The sequence below is a fragment of the Barbatula barbatula genome (assembly GCF_947034865.1).
Source record: "Barbatula barbatula genome assembly, chromosome: 13".
NCBI classification, from domain to species: Eukaryota; Metazoa; Chordata; class Actinopteri; order Cypriniformes; family Nemacheilidae; genus Barbatula; species Barbatula barbatula.
Genome location: NC_136776.1, coordinates 22,018,762 through 22,044,294, shown reverse-complemented (window position 1 = coordinate 22,044,294; position 25,533 = coordinate 22,018,762). Strand labels below are relative to the sequence as shown.

The 25,533-nt window shown below is 35.9% G+C and overlaps 6 protein-coding genes across 6 annotated transcripts; all 6 read left to right on the top strand.

The window, feature by feature from the left end:
* On the top strand, window positions 1-3,051 carry LOC306903168 (CD48 antigen-like). The gene is made up of 5 exons (XM_079472141.1): window positions 1-103; window positions 311-640; window positions 1,056-1,358; window positions 1,444-1,560; window positions 2,859-3,051. Exons 1-5 carry the CDS (start codon window positions 37-39, stop codon window positions 2,879-2,881), a joined length of 840 nt encoding a protein of 279 aa, XP_079328267.1. The 5' UTR covers window positions 1-36; the 3' UTR covers window positions 2,882-3,051.
* Window positions 3,052-3,229: 178 nt separating this feature from the next.
* On the top strand, window positions 3,230-5,736 carry LOC306903173 (SLAM family member 9-like). The gene is made up of 4 exons (XM_079472146.1): window positions 3,230-3,681; window positions 3,798-4,127; window positions 4,424-5,007; window positions 5,502-5,736. Exons 1-3 carry the CDS (start codon window positions 3,594-3,596, stop codon window positions 4,609-4,611), a joined length of 606 nt encoding a protein of 201 aa, XP_079328272.1. The 5' UTR covers window positions 3,230-3,593; the 3' UTR covers window positions 4,612-5,007; window positions 5,502-5,736.
* A 794-nt stretch (window positions 5,737-6,530) lies between these two features.
* LOC306903171 (signaling lymphocytic activation molecule-like) lies at window positions 6,531-8,837 on the top strand. The gene is made up of 4 exons (XM_079472144.1): window positions 6,531-6,768; window positions 6,911-7,240; window positions 8,014-8,316; window positions 8,402-8,837. The coding sequence occupies exons 1-4, from the start codon at window positions 6,720-6,722 to the stop codon at window positions 8,506-8,508; spliced, it is 789 nt and encodes a 262-aa protein (XP_079328270.1). The 5' UTR covers window positions 6,531-6,719; the 3' UTR covers window positions 8,509-8,837.
* A 3,178-nt stretch (window positions 8,838-12,015) lies between these two features.
* LOC306903170 (SLAM family member 9-like) lies at window positions 12,016-14,918 on the top strand. The gene is made up of 5 exons (XM_079472143.1): window positions 12,016-12,403; window positions 13,055-13,387; window positions 13,604-13,906; window positions 13,990-14,083; window positions 14,171-14,918. Exons 1-5 carry the CDS (start codon window positions 12,355-12,357, stop codon window positions 14,211-14,213), a joined length of 822 nt encoding a protein of 273 aa, XP_079328269.1. The 5' UTR covers window positions 12,016-12,354; the 3' UTR covers window positions 14,214-14,918.
* Window positions 14,919-19,215: 4,297 nt separating this feature from the next.
* LOC306903014 (uncharacterized protein) lies at window positions 19,216-21,402 on the top strand (the record flags this gene model as incomplete). Its single annotated transcript, XM_079471934.1, has 3 exons — window positions 19,216-19,279; window positions 19,472-19,801; window positions 20,263-21,402. The coding sequence occupies 3 exons, from the start codon at window positions 19,216-19,218 to the stop codon at window positions 20,562-20,564; spliced, it is 696 nt and encodes a 231-aa protein (XP_079328060.1). The 3' UTR covers window positions 20,565-21,402.
* LOC306903148 (uncharacterized protein) lies at window positions 20,997-24,112 on the top strand. Its single transcript, XM_079472109.1, has 6 exons — window positions 20,997-21,215; window positions 21,395-21,744; window positions 22,341-22,643; window positions 22,727-22,835; window positions 22,936-23,003; window positions 23,196-24,112. The coding sequence occupies exons 2-6, from the start codon at window positions 21,459-21,461 to the stop codon at window positions 23,330-23,332; spliced, it is 903 nt and encodes a 300-aa protein (XP_079328235.1). The 5' UTR covers window positions 20,997-21,215; window positions 21,395-21,458; the 3' UTR covers window positions 23,333-24,112.
* Window positions 24,113-25,533: the final 1,421 nt, after the last annotated feature.

The following is a 25,533-nucleotide window of genomic DNA, read 5'->3' as shown; positions in this document are numbered from 1 at the left end:
TTTGGTACATTTCTTCTTTCACTTGGTATTTGTGCAATGTGCAGTTATCCTAAGAAGATCATAATTTTTTTTTCCTGCCTGTATGTACTATTACTCAGGAATGGTATGTGATATATTTTCTTTTATGGAATTTGAAGATTTAATTTCATTTATATAAGTTAGTAAATTCAAACTGAATTCATTAATTAAACTTCGTGTTAAAAGCATAAGTTTAAAAGTGATTTGATCGCATGATATTTATAGTCAGTAACATACTGCTTGATCTTTAAAAGGGTTTTTATGTATTAAATCAGAGAGTTTTGTGTTTCAGGTGTGTCTGATGTTGATGGAGATGAAGTGAAGTTAGTGTCAGTGACGGAGGGAGAATCTGTCACTTTACACACTCATCTTACTCACATACAGACAGATGATCAGATACTGTGGCAGTGTGTTAATCAAGGGACTCGTAGAGCTGAAATATATAATGGAAATATTTATATGTTTGACAGTAATGAGATATTTGGAGGCAGGCTGAAGCTGGACAGTCAGACTGGATCTCTCACCATCACAAACATCACCATCACAGACTCTGGACATTTTAAACTACACATCATCAGTGACAGAGGAACTTCATACAAGAGATTCAATGTTGATGTCTATGGTGAGTAATGTGCATGCATGGGTGTGTGGAAACCAAAACTCTTGTTTTTATCTGTGCAGTATTTGCATTACAGATAATCTTTACTGATGTCTTTACTAATTCATTTACATTTACATTTAGTCATTTAGCAGACACCTTTATCCAAAGCGACTTGCAGATGAGGAAACATTGGAAGCAATTATAACAACATAGGCAACTAAATGCATAAGTGCATCAAAACTAGTCCATTAAAGCCTAGCACAGTACACAGAGTAGTTCGGTTAGTACTTTTTTTAAATAAGAAGACAGAAAAGAATCGGAGGTTAAAATCAAACAGCTACATGTTGACGGAAGAGATGCGTTTTTAAAGATGGCAACAGAGTCTGCTGATCTTGTAGCAAATTCCTGAATCAAATGCTTATTCTATGTTTTCCAGCTCGTCTGTCTGTTCCTGTCATCATCAGAAACTCTTCTCAATGTTCTTCATCATCAGAAAGATCTTCAGCATCAACATGTGTGTTGTTGTGTTCAGTGATGAATGTGACACGTGTGAGTCTCTCCTGGTACAAAGGAAACAGTTTATTGTCCAACATCAGTGTGTCTGAATTCAACATCAGACTCTCTCTTCCTCTGGAGGTGGAATATCAAGACAACAACACATACAGATGTGTGGTCAGCAATCCCATCACAAACCTCACGCAACATCTGCACATCAATGAACACTGTCAGCTGTGTTCAGGTAAGACTATGATGAATGTTGGAAAACAGTCAGATTTAAGTCATAAGACCGATAATAATGTCTGTTATATCTTTATGCTTCACAGATCTCCTGAGTTCACGTTTGATACTACTGATAGTTGTCGCTGTGATGTTGCTGGTGGTCAGTAGTGTAATTCTAGTAGTCTGGTGTTTCAAAAGGTGTAAAAAGACATCAAATCAAGGTAAGTTTAACATGCACTTTATATAACATAAACCAATGTGAATTTTATTTAGGTTAAATATGTGATTTTTCTGCTTTAAGCAGATCAGACTCTTGAGGAATAGGTATTTTACACAGAAACGGGTATAATACGGTATGATAATTTACCATTATTATCTGTTTCTTCTTTGTATTCTTTGGCTGAAGTATTATATTGTATATCAGTATTTTGCATGGTCTGAATAAAGAAACGCAAAATGGACTACTGTTTGGTAAATTCAACCAGAAATGTTTGTTTATACGTCTATACTGAAACCCAGCATAGACCCAGCATTGAAAATTGTTTTTTTACTTCACTTCAACTCTGCAAACTCATATCTACTAATGAAGACTTCTCACAACTATGAGTTTGCACGAGTTCTCAAGGTTCATAATAACATCACAAGGCAATGTTGTGAAGATATAATTAATAAACTGTCTGTGCTGGTATATGCACCTGATCATTGTATTTCTAGTCCGACGACATTTGAATGAGCATCTAAACGCATGCTATGTTTTCCATAATAAACTCACCTTAAGCTCATTTTATTATCATCACCAAGGTGCTTAAAAGGTTCCTCGCAGTGATGCCATTGATGAACCATTTGTGGTTCAACAAAGTACCAGTCAGTCAAAGGTTCTTTAAAGAACCATCTCTTTCTTACCTTTTTATAATTTGAATAAACCTTTTTCACCACAGAAACAGAACGGTTCTTCAGATGTTAAAGGTTTTTTATGGAACCATTTAGACCAAAAAGGTGAAGCACTATTATTCAAGAGCGTAGCGTGAAGTGGGATGGATTCCCATATCCCACTGAACCACTGAAAGCATTCTGGTATCACTCTGCTAAAGATCAGCTTATTTCACTTAGAGTTTCCATTTCCCGCTCCATCTGCTCAAAAGATAGATTGTCCCTTCGACAGGTACAATCCACTTTACAGCCAGCGCTTCTAGTGACCTCAAAGCAAGAGACTAGGCAACACAGAGCGACAGAGTTGCTGGCAGTCTGAATGGGGCTTTACAGTCATGAAGTGCCATTACTGAGTTGTTAAGTGGTGACGTAAGGAAGAACTTTTTCGGGTCCAAGCATCTATTAATTTCAAGCGGGGCTATAGTTAAACACCTGTTGTTTATGATCGCTGTTTACTCAATTATTGCATATATAAGCTAAACGTTCAATAACCCAAAGTAGGCCTATACATACCGTCTCCAGGCATAAGGAATGTTTGACATCTATATTTGAATAAAAAAAAACTAACCCTCTCTCTTTCTCTCAACAGGTAGTGGTCAAGCTTTTGTTTAAACTAGTAACTTTGTGTTAGCACCTGTTGTATTATTGCTCCTGTATGACATATCAGTTTATTGCTCCCTGAACTCTTTGTAAGTCACTTTGGATGAAAGCATCTGCTAAATGACTAAATGTAAAAATGTAATGTAAATTAATGAATTATGAAAAATAAACCTCTGACTGGCCATGTGGGATTTAGTTATGAAGATAAAGATTTTTGATCGCAGTAGTCCTCTCCATGAGCGTATAGAAGCATTTTTTGTTGTTACCTGTAGCATCTTATTGAGTATTTGGACCTGCAAACAGTGTACATTCGCACCGCATTGATGATGGAACAAAGGGGTAGCAGCCTAAAGGCAGGGCGTGCACTTCAAAGATCAGTGGAATCTGTGTGTTTTAGCATTTTCTTCAGCAAAACAAAGATATTTCCTCGCTGCATTTCTTTCAGTCATTAATCGGCCGAAATGCATTTAAATACACAAAGACTGTAACTTAAGTTACTTGTCGTGAACTGTTTGTTCTTCTATGAGCTCCTGGCAAGTTGAGACAAGCAGCAGATTCCTCCTCCAAGAAGCTGCTTTCATTTTCTCTACAAAAGGCCGTTCTTTAAGATGTCGGGAAACTATGTAGGCGAACTTATATGAAGATAATAACGTTATAAAAAATTCGATGTTTGAAGTTGTTACATTTCGGATGTGATCCTGTAAACGAGCTCAATTTACAGAAGATGTGGAGTTTGGTGATAACAGACCGTCTGAGGAACTTAATGATTCATAACACATGTTGGCTTTGTCTGTGCCTGTGGGTTGCACGTGGTAAGTAGTGGAAAATGATACAAATATAGTGAAATTAAACCTAATGCATTTATTTTAACTTTTTACCTTATAGCTGAATTTCATGGTAATAAATTTGACATGTTTTTCTGTTTCAGGTGTGTTTGGTGTTGATGCAGATGAAGAGACGTCTTTGTCAGTGACAGAGGGAGAAAATGTCACTCTTAACACTCATTTTACTCTCATACAGAGAGAGGATCAGATACAGTGGCAGTTTGTTAATCGAGGGACTCTTATAGCTTCAATTCGTAGAGACAGTATTAATATGTATGACAGTAATATGATATTTGGAGACAGACTGAAGCTGGACACACAGACTGGATCTCTCACCATCACAAACATCACCATCACAGACTCTGGACTTTATAAACTACAGATCATCAGTGACAGAGGAACTTCATACAAGAGATTCAATGTTGCTGTCTATGGTGAGTAAAAGTGATGTCTTGATGTTAATTTTAGGTTTCAATGAGAAATGGCAATGACAAATAAAACTAAACTGGCACCTGTTTTTTCATTCTTGTACAATTAAGCTTGTCGGTACACAAAGCACAATGTAATCATGTTCAACGTAAGCAAATAGGGTGTAGCTGGTTAACATCATCTAAGGATTGCTATTGTTCACAAGTGTTTCGCCAGTCATTGTCATTCAAATGTGTCTTTCTAACTTAATTTAAGTGTTCCTAAAATGATAATACTTAACTTTCTCTTTCATTATTTCCAGCTCGTCTGCCTGTTCCTGAAATCACCTGTAGAAACGCCACAAAATGTTTTTCATCATCAGAAAGATCTTCAGTGTCAACATGTGTGTTGTTGTGTTCAGTGTTGATGGTGACACATGTGTTTCTCTCCTGGATCAATGGAAACAGTTTATTGTCCAACATCAGTGTTGACGATGATGACGTTTCTTAGCCAGTATTGATTGTAAATAATTTAGTCTTATCCATAACATATTACAAAACAATTAATACATTAAGTGGGTGATAATGTAATATGTGCTTTACTTTAAAATGTTTTAGCTATCAAAGTTTTTTTATACAAATATAGTTATATTCCTTTAAACGATATGTTCAATATGTATTAATAAATATGAATTATAAACTCATAATGAAGATATATGAATGTGTTTTGGATTATAATTGGTAAAAAACCCAAACCAGATTCGTGAAACAGGCCACTGGTCTTGGTCTCGACTCTGTCTCGGCCTGCCTTCGTCTTGTCCTGGTATCGGCCCCTTAAAGTCTTGTCTTGGTCTTGACTCCCTCAGGTCTCTTTCTTGTCTTGGTCTTGAATTTGGTGGTCTCGACTGTCACACTACTTCAAACTGTAGGTTCATATTTGCTCAATGAGATCTGTTGTCAGTCTTATGTCTAATCTAATGAGTGTTGACTGTTTTCTGTTGGTTCATGATAGAACACAGGAAACATCTCAAAGCACCAGTAACAGGTCTGCTGGTGGTGCTACTGGTCATAGCCGGACGTTTGGGAGTGTTCTGGAACAAGCAAGACAACAGCACCCACACTGTGTTATTGCAAGTGGTTAACCTTCATTTGGCTGAGGAAACGCCATTTTCACATGTGTAAAAAGGTGACTCCGGAAAAGTTTTATTACACCATTTTTTTCATGTTGCGTGTCATTGAACTTTATTGGAGGCAATCTGGGACGCTCTTTGCTATTGATTTGCACTTTTTCTTCTAAACTATATGCAACCAAAACATAGAGGTAAATTATTCCTATAGACGTAATAAGACTTAAAATCATTTAAAACCTAAAGTACCAAAACTTAGAGGAGCCAAATTCAGTCGTTCATTCCCTATGATTGCAAATTTAGCTTAATATTTGCACTTTTGTACAAACTGAAATTACAGTTTTAATTACATTACATGAAGACACTATTCAAAAAGTACCAAATTGTAAAAATATTATCTGAGTATTTAATATTTTCCACTCAAATATATAACCCCAGAGGGCGCTCTTGTTTAACATTAAATGAAGTGAAACATTAAACAAATCATGATTTATTAAAAGACATTAGACAAGAATCTATTTTATTTATCAGTTTAAGAGTTTATGAATAACTGTTGTTTTAGTGTTTGAAGGATTTATTTTAAGCAATACCACAGTGGCTGCTGTCGTTTCTTTGACAATCTTGTACAAAAGCAGATCTTTGTTCTTGGTGTTTTTTATGTGGTTTTATTTACACAGAGCAGGTGAGAATTATTACTTACCTTTTCATCTCACTGCAAAGGAACTACATCTAAAAAAAATTAATTTAATGCAGGTGCCCTTGCAAAAAATAACAAATAAAAAAAAACTTTATAACTTTACCTAATATGAAGAGATCAACTCATCTAGAGGGCTACTTGTTGGATATGATGAGAAAATACTTTCAAACTTTAAAATGTGGCACAATGTGACATTATTTTTGTTATACTTAACTCTTAAGGTTTATGATTTTTGTTACAGTCAATTTCACCTTACAGTCACCATAACCATTCACAAAAGAGAAACCCCCCGACAACCTTGCATCAGTGGAAATTTAAGGATGTTTCCAAACTGAACCTTAATAGGTTTTATATCAGGAGCGAAAATGATCCTTGTCGTCTTACACAATTCATTGATAAACCTTCTCATTACATCTTATAACAAAGGTAAAATCTCCTTATGTATTGTGTACTGAAAATGCTGTTTTGATTTATGATATATTTTTGATATATTTTGGAGTGAATGGAGTCATTTACACAAAGAACAAACACAAGCTCGCAAAACTGGTCCTTGTGTCCTTGGGGCATTAACCCAACTGAAATTTAAGGAGATGAAAAAATCACGGCATATTTCTACTTTCATATTCAGTGAGCAGATGTGTATAACCTTCTGTGAGCCGTGTCACTGCATGCTGTTAGATTATTTCTTTATATTGTGAGAATATGAAGAAGAGCAGAAATTTCATTTTTTAAAGTGGATTATCTGGCTGACAGCCTTTAAGAGTCATTTCTTTTCTCTCTTCTTGTTTTTGTGCAATGTGGAGTTATTATCAGAAGAGTTTTTTGTATCTATTGCTCATGAATAGTATGTGATGTATTTTCTTAAAGGAATATACATTTGTTTTATAGACTTCTTAAGATGGTCTACAGGATCTTTACAGTCAATAACATTCTGTTTGATCCGTAGCTGGTTTTTGTTTATTAAAAGGTTGGGTTGTGTGTTTCAGGTGTGTTTGGTGTTGATGCAGATGAAGTGAAGTCAGTGTCAGTGAAGGAGGGAGAATTTGTCACACTGCTCAGCGATGATACTAAAATACAGACACAACATCAGATAGTGTGGATGTTTGGACCTCAAGATTCTCGTATAGCTGAAATCCATAAGAAAAATATAGATTTGTATGAAAGTAATAGGGTATTTGGAGACAGACTGAAGTTGGACAGTCAGACTGGATCTATCACCATCACAGACATGAGAATTTCAGACTCTGGGCTGTATAAGCTAATGATCATCAGCAATCGAGGAACTTCATACAAAAGATTTGATGTTCGTGTCTATGGTAAGTAAATTATTTTCATGTAGCTCAGTGGGTGGAGCATGGCACTAGGACATAGGTTCGAACCCAGAGATTGCACATACTCATATACAAATGTATTACATTTACATTTAGTCATTTAGCAGATGCTTTTATCCAAAGCGACTTACAGATGAGGAAACATTGGAAGCAATTATAACAACATAGGCAACAAAATACATAAGTGCATCAAACTAGTCCATTAGTCCATTAAATGTATAGTATAATAAAAATGTATAGTATAATAAAAATGTATAGGAAAAATTTATAGTATACTGCAATGCAGGTCATTTTTCCCAAGAGATGGAAGTTTTTATTACATCCTGATTCATGATGTTCCATTTATGAGGAAGTATACAGTTAAAAAAAATTATTTTACAGATATTGTAGGCTATGTATTTTTATAAATACAGTATAAAACCAAAAAAAATTCAGAAAAGAACAAAAAATGTACAAGAAAAACGATTTTGTATATACTTTGTCCTCGTGTCCTAACATCATTTTTCTTACAGTGTCGACAACAATCCTTTAACGGCTAAATGGTAAAAGCAAAAAATAGCAACAGCATTATGTTAGGTAGAACTCATAAATTAATAGATCACTGTCTTCCAAAAACGGTTAATTTATGTATGAAAGCTGCTGTTTGTCTTGATGGTGTATTTCTCTGGAGGTTTTAATTTATACAGCATACGTATACCTGCAATATACAGATGTTATAATTCCTAATATTATAATAATACTTTGTTACATATTTCCAGCTCGTCTGTCTGTTCCTGTCATCTCCAGAGACTCTTCTCAACGTTCTTCATCATCAGAAAGATCTTCAGCGTCAACATGTTTGTTGTTGTGTTCAGTGATGAATGTGACACGTGTGAGTCTCTCCTGGTATAATGGAAGCCGTGTACACTCCAGCATCAGTGTGTCTGATTTCAACATCAGACTCTCTCTTCCTCTGGAGGTGGAATATCAAGACAACAACACATACAGATGTGTGGTCAGCAATCCCATCACAAACCAGACTCAACAACTCAACATCAAAGATGTCTGTCGGCCGTATTCAGGTGAGACAGTGATGAAAGTTGGAAAACAGTCAGATTTAAGTCATAAGACAAACAATAATGTCTTTTTTATCTTTGTGCTTTACAGATCTCCTGCGTTCACGTTTGATACTGCTGATAGCTGTCGCTGTGATGTTGGTGGTCTTAAGTGTAATTCTATTCTGGCGCTTCCGCACAAAATGTTGGCCAAATTAAAATGAATGATTTTGTATGTAACTTTGGCTGGATGTGAGTAAACTGAACAGAGCATATTTAATTTTGTTCAGCTGTTTGGATTGACCTATAATTAAAACATGCAAATGCCAGGGCTCACATTCAGGGCTATGTACCTGGAATGACCTCAGAAAAAAGAAATCTGTTTTCCTTATACGTGTCATATGAAATACATCCACTTCCCTCAATTAGTTTTCTTTTCAAAAAGTTTTCAATTCATATTTAGCAAAAAAATGCTATTAGATGACACACTTTTTATTCTGAGCTGATATTTAAATAAAAAAAGTTAATAACCTTAAGTGCAACAAGTCAAACTTGCATCACAGCCTGTTTTAGCCGTTGGGATATTATCCGCAGTGATCTTCCTGGTAACACCTATTCCCACATTCTTCACTGTTCATCTACTGGAAATGTGAACTTCTCGGGTCTCCGATGTGTTAAAATATCACAATATAGTCTTTCAGTTTAGCTTTCACAGAGAAATAATGGAACAATACTTCCATATTGTTGGTTATCTTGAGCAAAGTTAAAAACAGTGCACTTGTTTGTCTCATTTTTATGTGTGTGGAGAACATTATTTAAAGTATAATACTTACATTTATATAATGACTAATTTAGTATAGGGCAGAAACTGTCATTTTTCATTATAGTTAGAGCTTAACACACAAAACAAAACAAGTAGTTATAGGCCTTATAAAAGTGTCTCACAACACTGCAGACCTATGTTTAATAGGCTGAACTTGCATAATCTGCTTGAACGAACATGTCAAAATTCCCCAGCAACGCCACAAAAACACGTTCTTACAACATGAAGTAGCATTCAAAGGTTGTCATGTGATACCAATGGCAAAAAAGGTATCCATCAGAAACACTCACCCATAACTTCAGCCACCTGACATGTTTTTACAGCAGCTCTTCTGCCCTCTGCGGTCTGCAATGATGTACCTCAGTGTATTTTCACAAAAACACAGAAGAGTATTTTCAATGATTTTTTTTTAATAGTACATTTCAAGCACTATACAATGTACACCTGTATATTTGCACAGAAATTTAATATTTTTACATTTTACTATTTTTTATTTTATGATGTTTTGTTAATGTTCATTGTTTCTAAAATCATGTTTGCATTGTATTTGCAACAGTAAATAACAATTATTTATCAAACTATGTTAATTCAATAACATAAAATAGTTTGATTTTAATAGGCAGTTCCTCACATCACCACCAGAGGTCTGATTCCTTGAACTTAGAAGTGGAACTTTTCTTAATAATAATGTTTTAAATTTATTTTAAGACAATAATACATATATGTTATACAACATGCAATACTTATATACAAATACATATATAGAGTATTATGAAAATCAGCGCAAAAGCATTTACATTCACAGATTATGAATGGTTCTTGGAAGGCAAAACATAAGCAGCTTAAAGATCTGTTGCTGTTTCTACTTCATGGTAAGTGAAGATTTTGACTGGTAGAAAATGTTAATTCAATTGTTTTTTTATTAATGTGTTGTGACGATATAGACGTGCGTGATGCATTTTGGATTTGATCCAGAAAACAAGCTCACTTGACACAAAATGTGGTGTTTGATGAGAGACTGTGATATGTAAATAAAGCATCTCCAAACAACAGCAACTTTTATGTTAAATAAAATAATTTAGTGATTATATTTCTTTTTTTAACTACTTAGGCTATACATGAACATACTGTACATGAAAAAGGTGATTTTTCCTAATTTTGTGTAAAGGAATCTTATAGTTTCAGGTGTGTTTGGTGTTGATGCAGATGAAGTGAAGTCAGTGGATCTCTCACCATCACAAACATCAGATCGCAGACTCTGGACTTTATAAGCTACTGATCATGATGTTCTGGAAGAGAAGGACTTAAAAATCATATTAAACTTAAAGTACCAAAACGTAGTCATTCATCGCCTTTGATTGTTTTAGTTTCGTAATAAAAATGACGAACAGAACCGGTGACAAAGGGCAGCCCTGCCGGAGTCCGACATGCACTGGGAACAAGTCCGACTTACTGCCGGCAATGCGAACCAAGCTCCTGCTTCGGCCGTACAGGGACCTGACAGCCCTTAGTAAAGGACCACAGACCCCATACTCCCGAAGCACCCTCCACAGGATGCCACGAGGGACACAGTCGAATGCCTTCTCCAAATCCACAAAACAAATGTGGATTGGTTGAGCAAACTCCCATGAACCCTCCAGCACCCTGTAGAGGGTGTAGAGCTGGTCCAGCGTTCCACGGCCTGGACGAAAACCACACTGTTCCTCCTGAATCCGAGGTTCTACTATCGGCCGTATTCTCCTCTCCAGTACCCTGGCATAGACTTTCCCGGGAAGGCTGAGAAGTGTGATCCCCCTGTAGTTGGAACACACCCTCCGGTCCCCCTTCTTAAAAAGAGGGGACCACCACCCCGGTCTGCCATCCCAAAGGGATGGGATATTTAATTGATTAAAATTATTTTATGTGGGTTAGTCAAACAACACATGACCATCGGGAAGTGAAACCTGCCAAACAAAAGATTAAAAGACTTTGCATTATAAATAAAATATCGACTATATACTATCAAATACAGCTATTGGATTTTAAATGAAAATCTATTTACGTAGGAAGCATTGCTCCTCGGTTTGTCGCTATGAGCTGGGGTCATCCGGGAAAAGGTCCGGTGCACTAGAGGGTCAGTCCGCCCCTGTTTTGGAATAAATAAAATCACAAATGGTTCTCATTAAAGGAAACGCGCTCACCAAGATTGTTTAATGTGAACGGTCTCTTTGTTCTACAGGAAACAGTGGCATATACCAGAAGCCAAAGTGTTAGACTCACTAGAAAGTGTGAATCCTGAGGTGGGTTTAAAAGACAAATATACCCTTAACAGTATTTAGTTTCTCTATTAAAAGATATTTGATATGATTTATGAAAGGAACTTCATTTACAAAAGGCTCTATTAGTGAACACGAGAAGGCTTAAAAAAACACAAAATAATCACTAAACCATGTGTACTGATACCCTGCATCTTATGTTTTTATTTATATAATATGTTATCTGTTTGATAGACGAGAGATATCGAGCAAGTTCATACAAGTAGATCTGTAGATCTAGATGCTGTGAGAGATGAAAATCTTTTTATTCTGGCAGACAGGCACATGACAGGAAGAAGAAGAAGAAGTGGCCTGACCACAGAGAAGAAGAAGAAGTGGCCTGACCACAATGATACAACATGTATCAGTATATAGATGAACTGTTTTATGATAATCAAATATATAATTGTTCAGATGATTGTTGTTTACACGTAACTAAAAACTAAGGTATTTAAGGTATTATTTTTACATTTACATATATTTATGTTTACCAGGACAGTTTAATAGGGACTAGTGCTGTGCCGTCATATGGGGAGGGGCGCACTAAGCGGGGCGTGAATTGAAATCAGCAGAATCTGCGTGTTTTAGGCAAAACAAAGATTTTTCTTCACTGCAGTTGTTTCATTCATGAATCTGCCTTAATGCTTTAAATTCCACAAAGTAACTTACGTTATTTGCGTGAACTGTTTGTTTTTCTTTGTGCTCCTCACAGCTCGCAAGTTGGGACAAGCAGCGGATTCCTCCTCCATAAAGCTGCTTTCATTTTCTGGTCAAAACCTGCTCTTTATGCTTTGGGGAAAACTATGTAGGCGAACTTATATGTAAATAACAACGTTACAAAAAAGTGATGTTCGAAGTTGTTACATTTCGGATGTGATGCAGTAAACGAGCTCACTTTACAGAAGATGTGGAGTTTGATGATAAAAGACCGTCTGAGGGATTTGGATCATGATTCATAAATCGGTTTTCCTTTATCTGTGCCTGTGGTCTGCACGTGGTAAGGTTTCACATTTTTTGAAGGATTTTCACATTTCTTAATTTTTCTCATTGACCATTTTAATGTGAAAAAATGTGGATGCGTATACAAAGCATTATGATGATTGAAATGTAATTTAAATGAAAATAAAAGAGTACATTATGGATTACTGGGGAATTATTATATGTGACAGGGGAAAAGTGTCTCTACGAGTGTTTTGTTCAAATAAATAAAATAAACGACCGGTGTGTGAAGAAAAGTGGTATTAAAACAAAAGATCACCAGACAACAAGCTCATTTGTTTAGAGATATAGCCCTACCACTGTTTAATCATGTCATGAAGCCTTTATACAAGTTGAGTCTTTGTTGGTTGAAGCTTTGGGGCGGTTTTGCGGAGAGGGATTATTTACTATGCCTTTGGTAAATTAGGACATTAAAGCAGTTTTTACAATCATGCTTCACAAAAATCTTTTACTTGTGTGCATTTGAGACAATACAAGGGCACTTGTGAATTTTAAAATATGTAAATGGAAGATATATTAAGTTTTGACAGCTCTAGCATTTATTTTAGTCTAGGACTAGTCTCAAACCTTGTCCTGGAAGCTGCCCCACATCCTGTAATCTAATTTTGTGGAAATGAATATTAAAGCAGCATCTCCTTTTGTTCTTCAGGTGTGTTTGGTGTTGATGGAGATGAAGTGAAGTCAGTGTCATTGACGGAGGGAGATGTTGTCACTTTACACACTGATGTTACTGACATACAGACAGATGATCTGATCCAGTGGAAGTTTGTTCCTTATGGGACTATAGCTAAAATCATTAAACATGCCGACTCAAGCTCTATATTTGTTAATGATTGGAGATTTAAAGACAAACTACAACTGGACGATCAGACTGGATCTCTCACCATCACAAACATCAGCATGAATAACTCTGGACCTTATAAGCTACTGATCAAAAGCAGGAGAATGTCATACAGCATTCGATTCCTTCTTACTGTCTATGGTAAATTTCTTGTAAAATGTAAATTTGATGCATTTAAATCACAGTTTTATACCATTGAGTGCAAACAGAACCTTAAGAGTTTTTGCAGATTTGATAATGGAGACATTTAAAATCAGCGGTCCTATATGAATGCTTTATACTAAACAAGTGTGACACTAATGAGAAACAGCTTGCAAAGTTATTTCTGACAGTCCTGACTCCCCTTTGATTTTCCAGCTCGTCTGTCTGTTCCTGTCATCTCCAGAAACTCTTCTCAATGTTCTTCATCATCAGAAAGATCTTCAGCTTCAACATGTGTGTTGTTGTGTTCAGTGATGAATGTGACACGTGTGAGTCTCTCCTGGTACAAAGGAAACAGTTTATTGTCCAACATCAGTGTGTCTGATCTCAACATCAGACTCTCTCTTCCTCTGGAGGTGGAATATCAGGATACAAACACATACAGATGTGTGGTCAACAATCCCATCACAAACCTCACACAACATCTACACATCAATGAACTCTGTCAGCTGTGTTCAGGTGTGACAGTCATAAGTGGGGAAATGGTCAAATTTAAGTCATAAGATAGACCATAATGTCTGTTTTATCTTTGTGCTTCACAGATCTCCTGCGTTCACGTTTGATTCTGCTGATAGTTGTGATGTTGCTGGTCAGTAGTGTAATTCTAATAGTCTGGTGTTTCAAAAAGCCAACAAGGCAAGTTTAAAATGTACTTTATATAAACTATGAAAATAATACTAACCAATGTGAAAGTTAAATATGTGATTATTATTCTTTAAGCAGATCAGACTCCGGAGGAAGACATCTCTACACAACCGCTTCATAATATGCATTTACATTCATGAATGGATCTTTACTGGAACATACAAAACATAAGCACCTTAACGATCTGTTGATGTTTCTACTTTATTTGTATTTAATTTCAGCTGCAAATGTTGTGATGTTAAACACTACAAGACTTTTGCTCAGATTTTTCCCAGATTATCAGTCTGGAGTTGTTGACACCAGGGGGCCTGCATTACAGCAAATGTTTATGCAAGACAATAAATGCAAATGAGATGATGATAGGGCAAGCCGAAATAGCTTTCCGAAAATTTTCCCAGCCCACATTAGAGATCTCTATAATTTAGTTTTTACTAGTAAAAAAACACATTAAGGATATGTGTAATTACAGAGCTCTCTAATTGTCATTGTTACTAGTAATAATTAATAATGATTTGTACAGACCATTTCATCGGTCTGTGTTTGTTTATATTATATATATTATTGTTTAAGTGCCTAATTTAACTATTTAGATTTAATTTATGTTATTCTTTTCTTAATTTATTGTATAATAATTGTATTATATAAATGATTACGATTTGTAGAATTGTATTGTATGTTAATTTTATTAAGTAACGCAGTTTTTTCATAAGGGTAGGTTGTGTCACGCCAGGCTCGGACCGATGTACACACCACAGGCGAATAGGAGGTAACACTAGGGATTTTATTAAAGGAGTTATCCAAGAACACAAAGATGTCCAGAGCGTACAAAAAACCAAGGATGTTTCTTCAAAAAAGGAGGTAACAAAATTCATAACAGGTACCAAAGTAAACGGGTAAACTCCAAAACAACAAGCAACGGATAAATTCCTTCAAAAACACGGGTAAATTCCACAATGGGTAAGTGACGTAAAGCATAACGACATCACTACCAAACAAAGACTGAAGTAAAATTCCTTAACTAAATAGTGTCCAAACAAATGAGATGACGAGCAGCAGGTGCGGGTGTAATTAGAATTCCGGAGAGTGTGAGAGAGCTCTGTTGTAGGGGGCGTGGTATTATAAGTTGTGGCATGTTGATGCATATTGGGAGACTATGGCAAGCCGTTTTGACATAGTAGACAGGGGTAACTGCAGCCTGGAGCAATGGGCGTGCCGAAAGGTAGGGGCGTGTCAAAAGGTAGGGGCGTGCCAAAAGGTTTCTGATTGGTGAAAGGAGTTTTACTGTATTGGCCAATCAGCGTTAAACTTTTGTTCCACACTCCAGTCCAGCAGGCGGCGGTAAAGCACTTATCAGTTGGTTTGCAAACCGTGCCAAACTTTAAGAGGAAAAAAGCCCCTACAGTGGTAAGTAATTTCCTTTAGCCAAAGAAGATGGCGGCGGTAAGATATGGTGCAATTCATCATATGTTTATCTATGATTTATATATAACGTAATTATGTATCGTTGACTGGAAATCTGTCAGTCCAGAAGTAAGAAAAGAATACAGATTGGAGTTTGAGCTCACCAGGTGCGCTTGCTTTGACAACATCTACAAAAACACCTTTGTATACAGTGGCAATGGAAAGAAGGGGGTCTTCACAGCATTCTATTCAGAGAAAGAGTTTGCTGGGTTCTGTTCAATGGACTGCTACTACAAAATGAGTGACTGAATGTTTCTGTTTACTTGAATTGGAAACAAAGCTGAATTTTTTTGTGAATAAAGCTGTGTCTGTTTCCTAAATTGGTTGTCATTTAGCAGAAAGATAGTAAACACTTCAATTCTGTGGTGTTTTTATTAACTAGTTTTCTCTATGAAGCAAAACATTGTTTTCAGGGTAAGGTATAACAATAGGTTTTGTTTGTTAAAATTAATGTATTAATTAACGTTAATTATGAGCAATGGATTTGTTACAGTATTTGTTTTAAGCTTTGTTACTATTGTATTCTGTATTTATTCTAACTGTATATCCTGCACTTGCTAACTGCACTTCTGGTTAGACCTAAACTACATTTCGTTACACTGTACTTGTATATGTGTAATGACAATAAAGTTGAATCTAATCTTAATAAAAATACAGCTGCTCATAGTTTGTTCACTTCAAAGTGCTTTAATGTTAACGAATACAACTTTTAAATAACTCCTATCTAAAAACAGATAGTGCGACTGTGTTAAGAGGCTTTTGTACCCTAAAAATAGTTGCTATTTGTTTTTGATCGCTATATTTAGTATTAAGTTTTGTAAACTTTTTTAATCGTAAAAGACTACAATATGTAAAAATGAGAATATACTATGAAATGTTGAAACAAAATAATAGTAATGAAAGCGAGAAGAAAAGATGAAAGGAAGTATATATAATTTATATTTACTGCTTACAGTTTTTGCAAACTTTAACCTAAACTTGCCGTGGTGATGACGTCAGTAACCCGCGCCATGCAGGCAGTTTTCGCAAAACATTTTGGCACGCCCATACTGTTCGGCGAGACCAATGAGAAACCTTCTGGCACGCCCCATGCCGTTTGCCACACCCTCACCTTTTGGCACGCCCATTGCTCCAGGCGGTAGTTACCCCACTTGCATATTGGCAGTAATATCCTGACTCATTTTATTTTGTGAGGTCATTAAACAACTGTAATCTTGAACAGAGTTGAGCATGTGTTCCTTATTTCATTATATTTTGTTTTTACTGTCCTTGTCTTTCAGAAGATGATGCTATCTGTAGTTGTCCCTGTTGTAACTGTTTGTTTACTGCAATTATTATTTACAAATATTAGAAATGTCTGTACAATCTTGAATCTGCCCCAAAATCATCTTTGTGTCTCTAGATGTTTTTATTGTCCTGTCAAGATCTTCAAATGCCACTGCATATGATACCATATTTAGGTTTTTCAATTAATGTTTTCAATTAAAAAAAACATGTACTCAAGGAGAGGCCGATTAAACAACATGTTGTGCATATAGGAATGACTCTTTACTACTTTGTTTTTGTCAGCTTTATGTAACAATGCAGTTAAACTGAGGGACCAAACTCCATTTAATAATCTGTTAAATTAATATTACCCAATTTGATGGAAAAAAGCAATATGCTGCACAAAAGCCGTTGTGACATTTAGTCAGCGATTCTTCAGTTCAAAAACATACAGTCCACTGCACTATGACTGGAACTTACTGTAAAAAAACTGGTAAAGAACCATAAAGTGTAGGACTCCTATTATTACCACTCCATACCAGAATGTTGTAAACACCACAAATATGCTGGCCCTTTTCACTGCAGCCTGAAAGATGAGTAATTCACTTTTCACTTTACACACTGTAAAAAATTATATCTTTATATTTTGGGAATCATCAGTAGAATAAGTTGCTCCACCACATCTTTAAGCTTGGTGGTTGCTGTAAAGATGTTACAAGAATTCAGCACTTGTACTTCTTTTCATGAATAGTATTTGACATTTAAAAAGTACTTAAAGGGATTATTTGCCAGAAATACGTGTTTTTTTTACGTCTTTGGTGTGTTATATGTTGCCCATGCATGTATTTTGTATTAGCAAAAATGTAAGTGTCGGAACAAAATATGTATTTTATCTAGAAGCGAATGCTCACCAAGACCTGCCTGAAACGCCTCGTGTAACCACACCCCCACAAATTGGCGTCAGTTCCTGGTATGACTTGACTAAGACCGCCCAAATGTAAACGCAAGTAAGATGGGTGGTCTTGTAAATCTCATTGTACCGCCACAGCCATGTCACGGAGATGCTGTGTGTTTCAATGTGAAACGAAGGCCTCTTTGTTTGACCTTCCAAAGGATGAGGCAACTTAAAACAAATTGTTAAAGTTTATGTACAATACTGTTCCAGAAAAGTACAGTCCGAATATTCAAGTGTGTGCAGCGCATTTCACGGACGATTGCTCAGGAACCTGGGAGAGTTGAAGAGCGGATATGCACAGAAGCTTCTGTTTAAAAGTGGGGCAAACCTTTTTAAACCCTAAATCATCTCTAAACATTGTATTACATCTAAAGCAAACAATAATATTCGTTTTAGCCGTGTCGAATGACCCCTTTAACATAGAGGTTAGGGGAACGTTACCGGAGTTCAAAGGTAGGGGAACGTTCCGTTTAAAAGTGTTATATTATGTATTAACGTCAAGAAAACATTTTTGAAAAACCAGCGGGTTACGTTAGGTATTTATTTTCTGGGAACAAATAGCTAACGTTCCCAGAAGTTTCTTTTGTCAGGAAACGTATTAAGCGGGTCCTCGTGCACCTTGACCCACTCTGGCTCAGTTTGCATGTCAGCTTTTGATGTCTGGTGTTTGGGCCTTTACGGTATCTAGCACAACTTCAAGCAGTGGTCTTGTTGTATTTGGTTGGAAACAGCATCAGGTGTTTACTGGATACATGCAGTAGACATGTATGTGGTTTTGACTTCAGTGTGTTTCTACCAGAGCGAGATGAGGAAAGTTCATTTTCTCACAAGCTTACGTGAACCCCCTGACCCCCTCGCATCAGTGGAAACAACTCTTGTGATAACGCTTAACACAGGAGATACAAGACTAGTACATAATTTCCTCTGTGTGCATGTGCTCTGTATGTAAAGCAGTGGTCACAATGGTCACATCTAGTCTGTAAGGAAATCCTTATCAAAGGACGTAACACCATCACATTTATCCTGCAGGTGGCGTTGAAATGTAAATAGTACTGCAATGCCGGACACATGCTGAAAACAAACACAACTAAAATATCGACTATATACCATCAAATACAGTTGTTGGATTTTTAAATGAAAATCTACCAACGTCAAAACAGCAGCATTGTTCCTATAACATCGACCTGTAAGTGATATTTGGCTTGTCAGTTTATTTCAGTTTTTTCTAAGAGAAGGAGGAGTTCAACTGAGCATGTGAACTGATGTGAAAGAGCAGAAGTGCATTACCTTCTGTGAGCCGTGTCACTGCATGTTGTTGCATTATTTCTCTATGTTGGATGTAGTTTGTTTGTGAAGCAGCACAGAAATAATTTTTTTACATGGATTATCTGGCTGACAGCCTTTAAGAGTCATTTCTTTTCTCTCTTCTTGTTTTTGAGCAATGTGGAGTTATTATCAGAAGATTATTCTGTGTTTCTTCTGCTCGTGTTTCTTGCTCGTAAACAGTATGTGATATTTGATTCTTTTAAGGAATATGAAGATTTTATCATCTTATCTTTATTTGTGTTGGTAAAGTAAGAACAGCATTCATTAATTCAACTTTAAATGCGATCAAGATTGTTATTTGAACACTTTACAGTCTGTTTGATTTCTGACAGGTTTTTGTTTATGAAATGAGTGTGTTTCATGTGTTTCAGGTGTGTTTGGTGTTGATGGAGATGAAGTGAAGTCAGTGTCAGTGATGGAGGGAGAATCTGTTACTCTACACACGGATCTTACTGATGTACAGAGAGATGATCAGATATTGTGGATGTTTGGACCTCAAGAGTCTCGTATAGCTGAAATCTATACACAAAACATTAAGATGTATGTTCGTATTGACACATTTGGAGACAGACTGAAGATGAACGGTCAGACTGGATCTCTCACCATCACAAACATCACCATCACAGACTCTGGACTTTATAAACTACACATCATCCATGATAGAGGAACTTCATACAAGAGATTCAATGTTACCGTCTATGGTGAGTCAGCTCATGTGTGTGGGTTTTAACTAATAGTTATTTTTACATCCTGTATAACGCAGATATCAATTGTTACGTCTGTAATTTTTGAGGAATTATACAGTATGTTTATTTTTTGTTACTGTTTGTTATTTGCATATCGTAAAAAAAGGGACAAACCCACATTTCGTATGAGAAAGTAGAAACAGTAATATGCCATAATAGTTGGACAAAATGTAAACAAAGAAATTGTTTGTTATTTGCAAAATAAGTCTAAATTAAATTGATTATCTGTAGAAAGAGAATAAAAAAAGATGTGAGTAAATTCAATACAATGTTACCTCAGAAACACAGTTAAATATAAAAACTGCTGTATTAAGTTATATTTGTCATTATTTTGTAGAATTTATCTTTGATGTTGTAAACTTGTGAGATTGAATTCACTGAAACACTCATTATACTTTTATTCTTTTTTTATGAAGCTCATTTACCTGTTCCTGTCATCATCAGAGACTCTTCTCAATGTTCTTCATCATCAGAAAGATCTTCAGCGTCAACATGTGTGTTGTTGTGTTCAGTGATGAATGTGACGCGTGTGAGTCTCTCCTGGTACAAAGGAAACAGTTTATTGTCCAGCATCAGTGTGTCTGATCTCAACATCAGACTCTCTCTTCCTCTGGAGGTGGAACATAAGGATACAGACACATACAGATGTGTGGTCAACAATCCCATTGCAGTATCCCATTGCACCATAGACGGTAACATGTTTAGCATGGCTAAGTGAATGCAGTCCCCTGAACATCATGGTGTGCAGGTGCTCTGTATGTAAAGCAGTGGTCACAATGGTCCCTCACATTTAGCCTGTAAGGAAATCCTTATCAATGGACGTTACACCATCACATTTGCGTAGAATAACTCGGAAATCAACTCAGAAATGAATTCCACCATCATTAGTTATTAATCCCGCAGGTGCTGTTACAATGTTAATAGTACTGCAACACTGCACACGTATTGAAAACAAACAGGACTTTGCAATATAAAGAAAATATAAACTATCGTTGGATTTTTAAACGAATATCTACTTATGTCAAAACAGCAGCATTGGTCCTATAACATCGACCTGTAAGTGATATTTGGCTTGACAGTTGATTCCAGTGTTTTCTAAAATGAGGAGGAGTTAAAGTGAGAATGTGAACTGATGTGAAAAAGCAGACGTGCATTACCTTCTGTGAGCTGTGTTACTGCGTGTTGTTGGATTATTTCTTTATGTTGGATGTAGTTTGTTTGTGAGAATATGAAGCAGAACAGAAAACTATTTTTTTACATGGATTATCTGGCTGACAGCCTTTAAGAGTCATTTCTTTTCTCTCTTCTTGTTTCTGTGCAATGTGGAGTTATTATCAGAAGATTATTCTGTGTTTCTTGCTCATAAACAGTATGTGATATTTTATTCATTTAAGGAATATGAAGATATTACCGTCTTATCTTTATTCGTGTTGCTTAAGAAACAACAGCATTTATTTATTAAACTTTAAATGCAAGCAAGACTTGTTATCTGAATACAGGATCTTTACAGTCTGTTTGATTTCTGACAGGTTTTTGTTTATTAAACAGGGGTTTTTCAGGTGTTTCAGGTGTGTTTGGTGTTGATGAAGATGATGTGAAGTCAGTGTCAGTGATGGAGGGAGATTCTGTCACTCTACACACTGATGTTACTCACATACAGAGACTTGATCATATACTGTGGATGTTTGGACCTCAAGAGAAGCGTATAGCTCAAATCTTTAAGAAAAGCATTGATATGTTTGACAGTAATGAGATATTTGGAGACAGACTGAAGCTGGACAGTCAGACTGGATCTCTCACCATCACAAACATCACCATCAGAGACTCTGGACTTTATAAACTACTGATCATCAGAAACACAGGAACTTTAGACAAGAGATTCAATGTTACTGTTTTTAGTGAGTGAGTTATTGGGTCTTTCTCCCCGGGAAGTTTTTATGAGATCGTGGTTCAGGTTGTTCTGTCTATTGCAAAGTATAAATTTCTCTTTTTAGTTTCTATCAGTTAATGTTATTATTATTATTAATTTGCATTTGACAGCAAGGATTAAATACACACTTAGAGAGACAAAAAAAACATGAATATCCTGTAACAGCTAAATGGTAAAAGAAGAAAATGGCAATAACAGAACTACAGTATGTTGAGTAAAGATTAGTTAATTTACACTACGTCATTTAGCAGACGCTTTTATCCAAAGCGACTTACAAAGAGTTCAGGGAGCAATAAGCGATATATGTCAAAGAGCAATAATACAATAGGTGATAATACAAAGTTACTAGTTTCGACAAAAGTTTGACCACAACCTGTTGAGAGAAGAGAGAGGGTTAGTGTACATTTAAAAAATATCTGAATTTAACACGACATTGTCTTCCAAACACGGTAAACTTCTGTATGAAAACTGCGGTCTGTCATGATGGTGTATATACCTGCATAGAGAAACTTACAGGTGTCTGAATTCCTGAAATAATAATAATATTTTGTTACATATTTTCAGCTCGTCTGTCTGTTCCTGTCATCTCCAGAGACTCTTCTCAATGTTCTTCAACATCAGAAAGATCTTCAGCGTCAACATGTGTGTTGTTGTGTTCAGTGATGAATGTGACACGTGTGAGTCTCTCCTGGTACAAAGGAAACAGTTTATTGTCCAACATCAGTGTGTCTGATCTCAACATCAGACTCTCTCTTCCTCTGGAGGTGGAATATCAAGATACAAACACATTAAGATGTGTGGTCAACAATACCATCACAAACCAGACACAACATCTGCACATCAAAGATGTCTGTCGGCCGTGTTCAGGTATGACAGTCATAAGTGGGGAAATGATCAAATTTAAGTCATAAGAAAGACAATAATGTCTGTTTTATCTTTGTGCTTCACAGATCTCCTGCATTCACGTTTATTATTGTTGATACCTGTCGCTGTGTTGTTGCTGGTGGTGATAATTGTAATTCTGGCTCTTCAAAAAGTGTCACCATCCACAGAGAAAAAGCAAGTATTTACATGCAACAATATAAACACCTACATAAAAATATTACTAATGAATGTGGAGATTTTTAGGTTAAATATATGATTCTTATTTTTTAAGCAGTTCAGATTCTGGAGGAAATAATATGTTACACATAACCGAATGTGTCTACACAAGCGTTTCACAATACGGTAAGATATTTAATGTTGTTTTTCTTGTCTGTATTGGTTGAAGTGTTATAATTGATATACAGCATATTTAAGTGTGTCCGCTCGTATCGTTTTTATTGAATGTTAAGAATAAAGAAACGCAGTCACCAGCACACAGTATAGATTGAATTATAACATATCTGCTATTGACTGTTTTCTGTTGGTTCATTACAGAACAGAGGAAACATGCATCTGCTGGTTGTGCTGCTGGTCATAACTGGAGTTTATGGAGTGATGTTCAGAATCAGAATAAGCTTTATTCGCCAAGTGTGCACACACAAGGAATTTATTTTGGTTACAGGAGCCCTTAAACACACGGTAAACAGATAACACGATACAATTAATATGAGTCTCAGAGGATAAAAATATGAATAATATACAAAGCGGTTTAGAAATGTGCGAGTGTGCCTAGTAAGTACTGTATTACAATTGTGTACTGTTTTTATACATCTTTATAATATTTAATAGGTATTTACATAAAGTGTAAGAGTAAATATACTGCAAAGAACAAAGAGGAGGTTATGGTGGATGAGAGAGAAGGAACTCTGAACAAGCAAGACAAGAGCATCACAATGTATTATTGCAAGAGATTTGCCATCACTTCACGATCAAAATATTTATATATTTTTTTATTTTCATCAGAAACAACTTTTCACAGGTTTAACTAACATCAAATCTATTTACAACACAAATAATGCATTAGTTAAAAACATGTAAGGATGTTGTTCATCTTTATTGTACTAGTTTTTTTGAAAGATCATATTGGTTGTGTAGGATGTTCCTCATTGTTCTTAAAAAGACAGACGTTTAACATCTCACTTTAAACTTTATTTACAACTTTCCTTTTTTATGAAATACATTTATTGGTGAATTTACTGTTAATAATCCTACTGCATTTTGTAGCTATCTAGCAATATTTCAGAGTCTTTCTGTGATTTTATTATTTCCAATGATGCCACATTTCTTTTGAAGATTTCTAATACACACATGCAGTAAGTGTGAAAATGAGAAAAAGTTTATTACTGCATTTATCCGTACGTTGTGGTCAGTATCTTCTGTAGTTTGCACTCTTATTAAATGTTATTGAAAGTAATCTGGTACGCTCATTTATTTTTTAATGACTTTTTCAAAACTATGTTGTTGATCTGCACTTTATTCAGCAAGTTTGATAAACTCTTGGGGCTTAAGTTTAGCTTATATTTGCGCATAAAAGACCATTTAAAAATATCTGATTGTAAAAATTATAAAAGATTTAATTGGAGAATATTTCTGTGTCTGTCTGTTAAACATTTGCAATTATGCTCCTGCATGTTGATCAACGTATCAACAGAGGGCGCTCTGACAGAAGCTGCTCTGCGTTCGTCCACTTAGCTCTGGAGGTAAAAGGTTTAACTTGATGCTTTGAGGTGCCTGACAAAAAGTGTTGTAATATTATAATGAATAATTTCTCTTTTTAATAAACAAAACACACTGTGAGCCATGAGAGTGTTTCTGCAGCCAGATGGTGTTATCGAATGTATATGATCAGGGGCTGAATATTGACTGACATACTATCATAAAGGGTTCAGCTTATATCCTCCTTCTCTAGGATACTGATGAGAGATCAAATGTGTACTCAAATTGTCCATGCAGCTGATGTTTGTTTAAAGGTTTGTGTACATAGGAAGCGTACACCATCATCACACGCAAGCTTACAAAAGTCCCTGAAAGGTTCTTTGTTGGGCTTTCTGGCTACTAAAACCCTTTAACATCCACATGTTCTGTTGAACAAAAGGTTCAGAAAAGTTTTGGTTTTATGACGTTTATGTGAAAAGCTTTGTGTGGCTGTGTCGGGACATTCACAGGATGTGGTCTGTAAACACACTATAGGAGAAATGAGGTTATAAATGACTGACAGCTGATGTCTGAAGCTCTATTCAGCCAGAAGACTGCAGATGTCTGTACAGTTCGTCAAAATCATTTATTATTTTCATTTGAAATATTAAAATTCAGTTGATTTAAATTCTTTAATGCGGGTTAGTCAAACAACACATGACCATCGGGAAGTGAAACCTGCCAAACAAAAGATGATTATGACAAATAAGAGGAAGCATCCGCAAACGTATCTGTTATGAGTCTCTGTGACCTGATCACCTGTTTGGACTCATTTGATGTTATCGTCATGATGTCATATATTTCTTAGAATGTGTGTGTGTTGATATCAGCCATTGACAAATATTGGTTGGTGACTCCATTAAAGTAAAATGTTTAATTTGTGGATGCTTCACTGATATAGTATATGATGCAGTAATATCTGTCCTACAAATAATCAGCTATTGACAAGAGGAGCAAACATCCATCACAAATGTACATGTTAATATCACATTGTTGGCAGATGAAAAGAAGCGTCTGTCAGGAAACTTATGTAGCGTGCACCTTGACCCACTCTGGCTCAGTTTGCATGTCAGCGTTTGGTGTCTGGTGGTCTGGTGTTTGGGCCTTTACGGTATCTAGCACAACTTCAAGCAGTGGT